This window comes from Protopterus annectens, chromosome 4.part0, assembly GCF_019279795.1.
Source record: "Protopterus annectens isolate FY-2018-M chromosome 4.part0, PAN1.0, whole genome shotgun sequence".
Taxonomy (NCBI): Eukaryota; Metazoa; Chordata; order Ceratodontiformes; family Protopteridae; genus Protopterus; species Protopterus annectens.
The window spans coordinates 105132564-105144908 of record NC_056733.1 but is presented as its reverse complement, the minus strand read 5'-3'; the positions used below and the strand labels follow the sequence as shown (position 1 = coordinate 105144908).

The window sequence follows — 12345 nt, the reverse complement described above, 5'->3', positions numbered from 1 at the left end:
ATGTATTGACATTTGTAGATCAGGAAAGTCCACTGGGCCAGAATAATCCATTTTCAGTGGAGGCCCAGGGAAAAAAGCTCCAGTAGCAAATTAAAAATTACTACAGCAAGCAACTAAACAAAAATTATTATACAATAGGATAAGGTTTACAGTAATAAGAAACTATACAGATATAAACAGCATTTCTTAGTGATAGAAATATGCAGAGTACAATGTCATTATGTAGTGAAAATAAATGACAGTAGAACCTGCACAGTATATAAATGGATAACTTGTTGAGGACATTCAATATAAACAATCATGACACAGAGTGTATTCTGTACAATATGAAGGAGATTATACTTTGTCTTGTGGAAGTTTCTTAACGATTAAATATTGATTAGTATACTTTGTTTAAGAGAAAGTCACAGAAGTACAGTTGGTTTACTAGTATTTCAGTTGATCTAAAAAATGAGTATTCTAGTCAGTAAACTCTATAAGCCAGTGAATGTGCATACTTTGGGGCTAAAGTCTCCTCGTAGGTGGCTTGACCTATTCTATTTTATTTGTATTTATTTGTAAACCATGTAAATAAACTCATCACAGGCTGTCTTCATCCATGACTTACTCACAAAGCAATTTAATCTTTTGTATAGAAAATAACATAAATTATAATAAAAACTCATATAAACAGATGAATACAATAAAGACAGAGTTTAAAACAGAAGTGCAGACTTTTGCTACAGGCAAATTGGTGAGTAAACACAAAATGTGATAATGTATGGTGTACATATTGATTAAAGGTAATTAGCTGTACTTAATTTTGTAGGCTATAAAGGTAAACAAGAATGAATGAGAAAACAATACCTACAGAAATACATGAAGTATAAAAAGCTTACGAGGCCGGTTTAAGGTAAAGGTGGAAGGTAATAGTACATTATATGAAGTAGTGGTGTTAGATAGTGGAGAGGTTTTACCTAGTAAGAACTGTGCAGAATACAGGCTTTATATTAGGAAACAAACATACAAGAAGAGGAGATGAAGGCAGGATACTGGATACTAGAAACACTTGCATATGGGTCAGAGAAAATAATGTATAGGAGAAAGGAGGTGGAGAAAAACTGTAGGAAATATAGTGATGATCAGAAGGGAGAGCTTAACATATTTTGTATATTATTTGCTTTATTTATATTCTATTTTATCTGCATGTTGTAAAACAATAACTTTTTCCTTAGTCCCCTCTGAAATGGGTAGTGCCCAACTGGGTAAAACAATCAACAAAATGGAAATAAAAAAAGGAAGGAATACTTAACGCTTTACAGAGAAATTTATGCATGCAGACATAGCACTTTAACAATTTTAGCATTATGATAGAGAGTGAGATAATGTATATGCCATCAAGGCACCAAAGAGATAGCCTACAAAATATATCATTTAGGCTGATTCATCCTGGGTCTCATATTCAGCTATGATACTTTTCTGCTCTGCAGTTCGTGCTGTGTGTCACATATACTTTCACATGGTAGGGCCCTGCACTGACTATCTTCATTTTACATAGTTAATTTCACACTATGTGGATTACCTGTTAGCTGTTAAGCTTGTTACTTATGAAATGACTGTCTGCTGTTTGCGTTGCAATACAGATTTCCATAGTATTTAGAAAGATCTTAGGTCTCCCCTGGAAAAAATTTTTTTTTTGATTTGCTGGCTAAATAAATTAAATAACTACAAAAAATGTTCATCATGACCCATACTTTGCACACTTAGAGTGAGTATGCAGATGGTTAATCTGGTCATAGCTGGAAGGAATGACAATCTGTTAGCCATTAATCTGGCCATGGCTGGAAGGAATGACAATCTGTTAGCCACAGCAGGTGACATCACATTACTAAGTAAGTAGTGATGGAAAAAAGAAGAGATTTTGGGGACAGGTAGCATGCTGTATGCTCACTTTCATGTACTTTTGGTTACACAAAGAATAAAAGCAAATCTGACTGGGTGTAAAAAGATACCCACTAACTTGCTTTAAAGGCTTGTGTTAAATACTTGCATAACTGGAGGAATACTTTAGTTTAGACAAACATAATAAGATGATGCTCACTATATAAGACTCATTAAGCTGTTTGTGTAATATATACTCACAATATCCATTTAAAGATTAAGTTACGAATATTATTTAAATTTACTATGAAGTCAGTGAGTGCTCAGTGATAACAAAACATAGATCATGTTTAAAGAAGAGGTACGTAATGGCCTTTCTGCTTATTCAGGAAAAGGCTCACTGAAGTGTGGAAGAGCTTCAGTTTCCTTTTCTGATAACCTTTTCAAGATAATCCTAGTTTCTACATTCATGAGTACACATCTCCAGCAAGCGAGAGCTGTGATGTCATGTACTCACTAGGATAGCAGGTCCAGACCCTGCACTCAGCAGATTATGCATTGAGTGAACACAAAGTGAAAGGCTGTGAAAAAACACAACAGTGCAAATTCACAACTCACAGGAAACTGCATGCAGAGATATTTGATAGCAAGGCTGGGGGAGATGGTGGAAGAGAAATAATGACCTACTGCAGAGGAAACTTCTTGAAGTTCATTCATAGTGGGTGACTATTTTTTTTATCTCCCTGCAGGTCTGATTCGAATGACTCTTTTACCTGCACCCAATCAGACAGTTTGTTCCATGGTAATATGAGCCATGATCCTCAGGTCAGGCCATAACAGACCATACTTTTTTGCCTGGAAATCCCCAGACATCTTATCCACTCCATGGAGACACTCAGCTGGTAGGGAGTAGGCCAACTTGCTGGTCCTGTGGGGTGGCCTACCACCTCCACCAGAGGAACACCCCTCCACCACTGTGGCTCTACTAAGCTCTGCTATAGTGGGCCCCTGAGGGTAAGTATGCTTCCACATGCTGAATTTTCTTTGACTTACTGTGTGAATGCACATGGTATTGCATGCTCACTAGACTCAAGCTCCATGGGATGGAAGAGCTAGTGCTTCCAGTATGTGTCATCATGTGGCAAGCCACAACCACCCTTTTTCTTCTAAGAAGGGTGAGTTGAAAATGGTCACTCACTCCCATCCTCCCCTGCTAGGTCCTACAAGTGCCCCAGCTGCTATTCGAACTTGGTTCACCTGTAACATAGTTAAGGCTTTATTTTTCAACTCCACGGACTGGCTGCAGTGGATAACTATTCAGAAAAATCTTAAGGAGTAAACATTAAACTTCACTTTGAAGACACAGGCATAGTAGAGAAAAACAAGGACTTGGAAGGCTGAGTCCCAAACATTGACATATCAGTGTGGCTAAAATCTTTTAATCATAGTACAAACAATCATGTCTGATAAATGTCTGTCTGAAATGGTGAGCCAGTGGCCACAGCATAAATGTTTAGAACAGAAGCATTTTTGAAACCATCGCATGAAAAAGGGACCTGGCTAGTGGAGTGACCTTTGACAACAACATCTTCCAGTGGCTGGTTTGCCTCTTGGTGGAAAAAGATAATACAAAAATAGTTTGCTTGGATTAGCTTTGATTAGGCAGAGCCAGCCCTTCTCACTTTGAAGAGAACAGAAAAATAGGTGACCTCCCTTCCAGAACTCATACACCTTCTTCAGGTAACACAAGAGCTGATGGTGCACACACCTCTCTTCCAGAACTCATGCACCATTTACAGGTAACACAAGAGCTGATGGTGCACACACCTCTCTTCCAGAACTCATGCACCCTCTTCAGGTAACACAGGAGCTGATGGTGCACAAGGGTGCAAATGTCGCTATCTCTCTTCTTTCTCCCCAATGTATTCTTCCACCAGGGAGGTGAATGGACATGTTTAATGAAAGTTATGAAACCACCTTAGTCTTGAAGGACACCAGATCTTTGTGAAAAACCAAATAGAATTTTCTGGAGATAATAATCTGAAGAACAGTAAGCAAATGTGATGGCCACCAAAGGCAACATTTACCAAGAAAAAAACCTCAGAGTTGTCAAGCCAGTCACTTCAAAAAGATGGACAACTTGTTAATCATGAAGTTTAAGTCCCATGAGGGAGAATTGTCCTTCAAATGTGCTGCAAAATGCAGAAGCCACTTAAGGAACTGCTTAACTTACCATTGCTGGGCCACAGTTCTGCCACTCTAAAGGCTGTGATGTAAAGAAATGCCAGAAATTTGCACTGTGACTGTGAAATGAAATCAAGGTTAGTTAGGCTCATCTGGATGATAACTGACCAAGGTAATGTAGGATACATCTCTGGTCAAATTGTTAGTGGAGCAAAAGCAAAGCACAACAGAAGGGAACGTCTTTTGCTCACCCTTCTCAAAGCTTTGGATTTCTTATCTGGCAGCAAGGTACAAAGTTGGCATGGTTTCCTGGACTTATGCTGTATTGAAATGTAAGAATAAGCCCTTGGATGCTTGTTAAGGATATTCCTCCTGGAGTTTACAGAAGGCGACCACACTCCTTTGGAAACTAGGTAGCTGAATATAGCTGCTTCCAGGTGTCTTGAGTGGCATCCTATAGGAGTCTCTATGGGGGAGGGTTTATAATCCAATGTTGCTCATTCCTCCTTCTCAGTCACTGGTTTAACTACTTGTGTTAAGAGGGCAAAGTCAAAAGGCTAGTCCACATTAGAGTTCATGAACCTGAGTGTCTCCCCATAGGAGGGGACATCATGAAGGGAGCTAACGACAGGTGAGCTGTAATTACTCTTATCTGTCTGTCTGACAGAAGAACTTTATGGACCTCAGAATTTTTATCCGTCAGGGAAATGGAGAGGGATGGAGACACTGTCCACAGCAAAGGAGGAAATGTATGCTAATGGTTTATATTTTTCTTTCAGGTCAGACTAACAATGTGGTTAAGACTGATCAGGAGGAATGAAGAAACATCTTGAAGACGCTGTACCTATTTTATGTAAAGCCAGAAATTATCATTTGGATTGTGCTTTATGTAAAGGGCAAATATTACATTACTTTGTGGAACTGGCTCATTGGAACAAATGGTGACTCGTTAGGGGTTAGAAACAAGTATTTTAAGTGATAGAGAGGGGTTATAAGCACTACTGTATTATGTCAAACAGAATGTTACTATTTGTGATTTCATTTAACCCTAGTGATGTATTTCAGTATTGGTCCTTTTAAGGTTAAATAAAACAAATAAATAACTACATTTGAATGTCTCTTCAGTAAGAAGAAAACAATAAGATACTCATATTTTAATATAAAATATTCAGTTGGGAAAATAATAAATTGGACCCTTTCTCATTCTTGTGGTTGATGTCTGTGCTAGAATATCTTTAAATTGAAACCAGTCTCTTCAGACTACTTCTCAGCATGCTCTGAATGTTTAGTTACATTTGCACCAATAGAAACAGAGAAACATTTAAACAAGTAATTTCTGACCTATTTGTTGTCCTAATAAGATGGACAAATTGTCAAAATGTATAAAACATGTAATTTTTCCACAAGCATAATGTTGTTTTATTTGATTAAAAAGAAAGCAATCAGAAAAAGTGTTTAATAGTTGAAATTCACCTGAACTGGAAAGTTTCATGCATTTGTGAAATGTGAATAAAGTTTGTACATTAAAGGTTTGTCTAAACTCTTTGAAGCATTTTGGTTGTTATTGACTTATAAGTAAGTGTCTGCTTGATCAGAAGATGTAATACTGTCCTATCCCTAATTCCAATCGGATGTAATCTGAACTCATGCAACATGTGAGGCAGTGAGTGTATGGCAGGCAAGCATCAGATGTTGGGTGGCAAGACTCTCAAACTAAGGCTGCTCCTAGTAAAGAGAGATGTGCACAGAATGTAGTGCATGTATTAAACTATCCTCCCTAATGGTTTACTTCTGCACCTTTGATGAAAGATTCCACTAGACTTCAAATAGTATGCACATATCCAATGTCTAGGCATATATGTGGATCCACCTGTTGTGGGAAGATTCAAGGGAGTGTTTTCAAACCTGCCTTGAATTGTGGGAGACCTGAGGAGAAGACTCCTAGATCCCTAATTTAACAACTGCCTTTGCTGCAGGACTCAAAGGATTGCTTTGTGGGTGGAAGCCAGGCACATCCAAGCTTTAGGCAGTCTGATAAGGGAAGGTTGGCACCAACATCCAAGGATATATCCCCAGGGTGGTAGCACTGTGCATCTCTTAAGCTGCTCTTATCAGCAGCCACTGCCTGTGACAGATGTGAAGGTGATCCCTTACTAGTCTATGGAAATCTTGCATCTTGGCAGGACTGTGCAGCTGTCTCAGGGATGGACATTGTCAAGGGTTGATCTACTGGATGCCTGACATCAAGATCCTGATTGTCTCCTGTTTGCCCAATATTGACATGGAAGGGTCCTCCTGCCTCCCCCAAACTGACATAGAATCATAAGAAGCACCCTCCTTTTAGTCCTTGAACCCTTCACAAGTGCCATCGTTTGGGCTGTGATAAAAGCCTTACATTTTGACTCTTGGGACAGCACCACATTATGTTTCTCTGCTATGAAATATAGTCAGTGCTCTTGAAGGTTCTGGTTTGTGGTCTTTTAACTGCAAGACTGAAAATGTTTGCATTTTAGGCATTAAAAGCAGGAACTTTCCAAAGACATATGTAAGTAATGAAATTTGGATTGTTGGTAGAACAGAGGTTGTGCATCTTCTAGTCTGCACATGATGTCATAGCTTATAACAGCAAGAGGAGAACGTGCCCCTGAGTGCAGGATCTAGAGAAATCTTAGAATTATGTAATGCCCAGTATGCCAGAAGAGGAAATCCCCACATCTATCCACTGCAGACACCTTTTTTAAGACTGATCTGGTTAACAGTGGCAGAGTACAGGCTTGTAGATGAAATACAGGCTGGTTTCAGTAAGACTTTTCTTTTTTTCCCTTCACAGAATGTTCCAGGGTATTTCATACAGGAGGAGCTCGCCTAGTCTTATGTGGTAAAAACTGGGAAAAGCTGGAAGCTCTATACGACGCGCTGATTGCAGTAGCAGACCCAAGTACGGTAAGTTACACTCATAAATCCCTGGCAATGTTTCCAGGAAGTTTTCTAGGATCAGACAAATCAAGTAAATCACTGTATCACTCATGATCAGTTAAGTATGGGCATGTTTGTGAACCAAAATATCAGGCATAAACTTTAGCAACAGTTGCAACAAAACCAAGAAATTAGAGTTAGATTGGAAGGATTTTATTGTTGTGATCATTTTATGCATGTAGAAAAACTGCACAAGCTTTTATGATCTACGTATCATGCTGATGAAAATGGTCTTTTTGTAAATCTGTCTTTAGGACTGCAGTTAACTGTATAACCTACTGAATTATATAGGCCTTGAAGATGACTAAAGTGCTTATATAACACATTTTTTTCTTTTTCTTTAATTGGACATTTCTGAGGTGCACATTGTCATGCCTTTTTGCTTTAAGCCAACTTGAACCCCCTATTCAAATTACTCTTCTGGCATCCCCATAACTGCCACAAAGCAGTGAATGGTCATTTGCCTCAACAGGCAAGCAATGGTATTGGCTTGGTTAGCCTGGTTGCGATTATGTGGCTTTTCAGCTTCATGTTTTCCAGATTCTACCCATGAAATGCAGACAGACATACAGTGATAACAGCTAAATGATGTCCACGATAACTGCATGGGGTACATGTTTTTGCCCTATTATTGCCCAAGATGACTCAGGTTTAGTCAGGGTTCAGGCTGGAAGAGCTGGCTGAGGAGAGCTGGGAGGGAATGACCAACAACTGGTCACCAGTACTGTGGGGATAGTGTTTGCAGGGATTTGCCAAGGCCACACCAGCTCCATCTGTTCGAAGAAATGAAATGGCTGCTCTTAGAGTTTGGGACTCAGAGATTATCAGTTGCTAGGGGATGTGCTAAGAATTTATCAGGACATTTTAAATATGAGGATGTTCATACTGGGACCAGCATAAGTATGCATTACACATTGTTTTCTTTACAGCAGGGGGCAGTAGCACACAAAAATGTCTTAACCCCACTAGGTAAGATCCCTGGTTATCACCGCCCTCTCCCAGTGGGTTAGGGGCGGGATAGAATATTTACGCCTACAGGTGGTATGAGCATGATAGTTTTGTGTGTATTTGTGAGTGTGTGTGTGTGTGTGTGTGTGTGTGTGTGTGTGTGTGTGTGTGTGTGTGTGTGTGTGTGCATGTGTGTGTGGGTTTGGGGGGGAGAAACTAGGCATCAAAAATTGTTTTAGAAAATCTGTGAATGATGTCCATGCTATGCATGCTGTCCTCAGGATGTCCAGCCTCTCCGGTATCCTCATCCAGCAGTACCATTTCCAATGGACTTTCTCCCTGAAGAGGACACTAGGCCTTAGGCTGCCTGATTCTCCTCACCACTTTCAAATGAACTCAGTCCGATGGGGCTGCAGCAATTTCCTTAGCTCTTTACTAGTAGGGTGCCATTTTCAAAAAAAACCCTGGTAACCTCTGCATAATTACATGGAATTGGCCATAAGGAGGTTCTCAACAATAATCAGTTGCTCATTTAGTTTATTACAAGGGTTATACCTCATATTAAAATGAGGCATTCCTAAAGCAAGTTAATTTAGTAATCTGGAATGATGGGGAACTCTGTTCTATGAAAGAAACCTAACTTGATCAAAGCTTCCAGTTCACACCCAAAAATAATGAATTTGTATCTGGGAGACCTTACTCAGTTAAACAATAATAGCAGTTGTGGGAGACCTTACTCAGTTAAACAATAATAGCAGTACTAATAACAAAAACAACATATAAGATATATGAACAGAAGTGCATATGGTATAACTAGAGAAATGTAAAATTCTAATATGTAATATAGTATAGAAATGTTTAAGGATAGTTTTACACTACCTGGGTAATACTCAGATTATGCCTGGGAATGTTAAATATATAGTTTTGGTAATGAACAAGGTCAAAGGCCACAGAAACATATGAGAAGCTGCCTAGCTACAATGGCATTTGTATCGTCACTAAACCAATGTAACGAGTAACATGTCTTTTTTCTTAGACATTTCCACCAAAGCTAGTGCTACTGGATATCAGTGACGTGCACTCCATTCCTGATGCAGCTAATGAAATTCTGGATTGTTTTGGTTGTGTGGATGTACTAATCAACAATGCAAGCATGAAAGTGAAAGGTCCTGCTCAGACAGTGTCTCTGGAACTGGATAAGAAGATAATGGATGCTAACTACTTTGGGCCAGTGACATTAACCAAAGGTAAAACAGCCACCATGTTCTTATATTCATTTTACACATATCATAAAATAACTTGTAGCTATGCTATTTTGGTACAAAAGTGAGCTTTGTATCTTCATATAGCCAAAATCTGTTTGAAGGGTGCAGGTTAATTAATGCTCAAGGAACACATTAATGAATGTACATTTAAAGGAAAACTCCACCTTTGCCTACAGTTTAACTCAACTCTTAGGTTGCTTTTCACCCTACAATATGATTTCAGTACTTTGCAAGTTCCTGAAACCTGTTTGTACTTTATAAAACTTTCATTTCCTCACTTTTGTATCAAAGGAAGGGAAAGACCACCCACTTTTTTAAGCTTAACTTCTCACATAAATTGCAGAGGAATTTGTCTGCACATACATGGCATTCCACAGTCACAGAGAAATTTGTTGTTACATCACCTTAACCTCATTCAAGTGTCCATAGCACATAAAACTGTCTGCAATCCAAACACCTGCCCTGCCCTTAAGATTATTTTAATACCCTATAGCCCACCTGAACACTTCACCCTGAAAATAAACAACTCATAACTGTTCATGTACCAAACAAAAGAGCAGGACACTGCCTTTACTCATACACTGTCGCTTAACTATGGAACTCACTTCCAGCCAGCATAAACAAATTTAAACTCACCCTAAAGAACTACTTATTAAATACTAAAATCTGCCCCTGCAACTATCCAAATAGATAAACATCCTATTGCCGTTGAGCCTTCCTCTAGCTTAACCCAATCTTTACCCATCAAAACCAGTAGGAAACTCTTTTTGATCTACAAGTTACTTTAAACAACTCTGTTATTACTATAAATCTCACTAGCCCTTAACTATCATTCTAATCCCTCACCCCTTTAAAACTACCCCACTAGTGATTTTTCTTTCCCTTTATTAATTCTTTCTACCTAACACTACCCACTAGTGATCTTTTCCTTTCTTAACTTTCAACCTATTTCAATATTTGCAAAAAAAGTGTGTGTGCGTGTGTGTGTGTGTGTGTGTGTGTGTGTGTGTGTGTGTGTGTGTGTGTGTGTGTGTATAATTCCCTTTTAATTTCTCCAAGTCTTTTGGGTTTCTAATACCATGACAGGAATGGACCCCATTCTTAAGTCAAAGTATGATTAAAGTTCATGAAATTAGCATTGTTTCAATCGTTGATGTCAGCCAGTAGTGCTCTTCACAGCACCCACAATGTGCCCAGTAATGACTCCTTCTGCAGTTTGTATGGAGTTATATGTATTGGTAACATATCTAAATACGACTAAATTCTTTTTTATAAGACCCGTTGCTCCTACTACTATTGGAACTGTCTGGGTATCTTTCTTCCACATTGTTCTTCTTTCTGCCTGCAGATCCTGATATTTTATTACTTTGTGTCTCTCTGTACGCAAGACTGTGGTCACTGGATGTATGAATTTCAATGATCAATGCTACTCTTGTCTTCTTTTCTTAGACCAGTATATCCAGTTTTCTAGTATTTATCTTTTGAACTGTTGGTAATGGATGATCCCATGTGATGCAGACCTGTTCATTTTTTATGATGCTTTGTGGCTTATGTTTCCAGTGTTTTTCAGCCACTTCAGTACCATAATGTTTGCACAATCCCCGGTGCAACAGTCTTGCCACATTATTATGCCTTTCAGTATACAGTCCTGCCATTAATATGTCGCAACCAGCAACGAGGTATGCAACTGTTTCCAATTCGGTTTAACAAAAACTACATTTGTCTGTTTCTCCCACATGTTCAATGGACTTTATAAACCAACATGTATGCAGCCCACTAGCTTGTGCCACCAATATTAACCTTTCATCTCTTGGTTTGAATTTGCCTCTCCTTAACCATTCCTGTGTGCGTTCCTGATCAACATGAGGTTCTTCCAGAAGTTTTCTATACTTGCAACTATATTTATCCTTTTTCCACATTTCTTACCTTCTCATCTGATCCTTCACCTTATATTCCTTCTTTTGTTTTTTGGCACATTCAGTTGTTGCCTGATTTCTACCTTCTTCTGGTTTGATTTCCATTCCTGCCTGATGCCGATAAGCATCTGCTAAATTAAGCAGAGAAGTCATCTTAGATTTATTCTCCTCATGTTTCAAAACTTTCAATACGTTTGGGTCTTGTAACGTCAGCAGATATGTGTGGAGTCCCACAATTGCAGACCTATACATATAATCAGTTTCAAGGAGGCCCATCCATTCTTCAGAATGTGGAATATATCATCTTAAAACTCTGGATCCCACACAGTTTCGTTTTGTGAAGGGTAGATCATGCCTGCTCAACTCGGTCAACTTCTTTGAGTCAGTCACCAGAGCTGTGGATGAAAGCAAGGTGGTTCATACAGCCTACCTTGATCTGGCCAGGCCAAGGCCTTTGATACCATTCCCCACTCAGGAATCATAGAAAAACTCACTAAGCTAGGTATCAACCCCTATATCACTAGGTGGGTTGCAAACCCACAGTGTGAAAGTAGCTGACTCCAAATCAGACTGCTGACCAGTCATGCGTGGAGTCCGACAGGATTCGGTCCTGGGTCCTCTCCTGTTTGGTATCTACTTCTCTGAAGTCCAGGCCAAACCCAAAGGGACTCTGGCTGACAAAGATCGCAGATTATTGCAAGTTGGGAGCTATTATTAACTCCCCGAGTGATGTTGACATCCTACAGAAAGGCCTCACTGAGACCAACAACTGGTGTCATAACCATGGTCTTAAGCTCAGTGCCAAAAAATGAGTCATCATCCCCTTTGGGAAAAACCTGGTTCCCATGAATTACCACATCGATGGTAGTCCACTGAACACAGTAAGGCATTATCAGAGATCTGGGAACACAGGTTGATAGCAATCTCTCTTTTGACCACCACATTACCACTGTGGTCAGAAATTCCTTCTATGTGGCACATCTCATTACTAAGGGTTTTCCATCCAGGAAGAAAGAGGTCATTGTCTCCCTCTACTCTTCCCTCATTAGGCCAATCATCGAGTACAATGCCCCATTTGGCATGTATCTCACTAAACCCCTGCAACAACTGGAGAGGTCACAAAAGTACCTCACAAAGAGGATCCTAGGCCTTAAACATGTGTCCTATATGGACAGACTAAAAAAACACGAACTATT

General features: G+C 39.3%; 1 protein-coding gene across 2 annotated transcripts in view; it reads left to right on the top strand.

Annotated features, from left to right (window-relative positions):
• The window catches only part of DHRS7C (dehydrogenase/reductase 7C), a 185281-nt gene that overhangs the window by 49110 nt on the left and 123826 nt on the right, over positions 1-12345 (top strand). For both annotated transcript variants that reach the window (XM_044069637.1, XM_044069638.1), the window contains exons 3-4: positions 6875-6987; positions 9005-9215. In XM_044069637.1, the coding sequence (XP_043925572.1) occupies positions 6875-6987; positions 9005-9215 (324 nt within the window). The remainder of the gene's footprint in view (positions 1-6874; positions 6988-9004; positions 9216-12345) is intronic.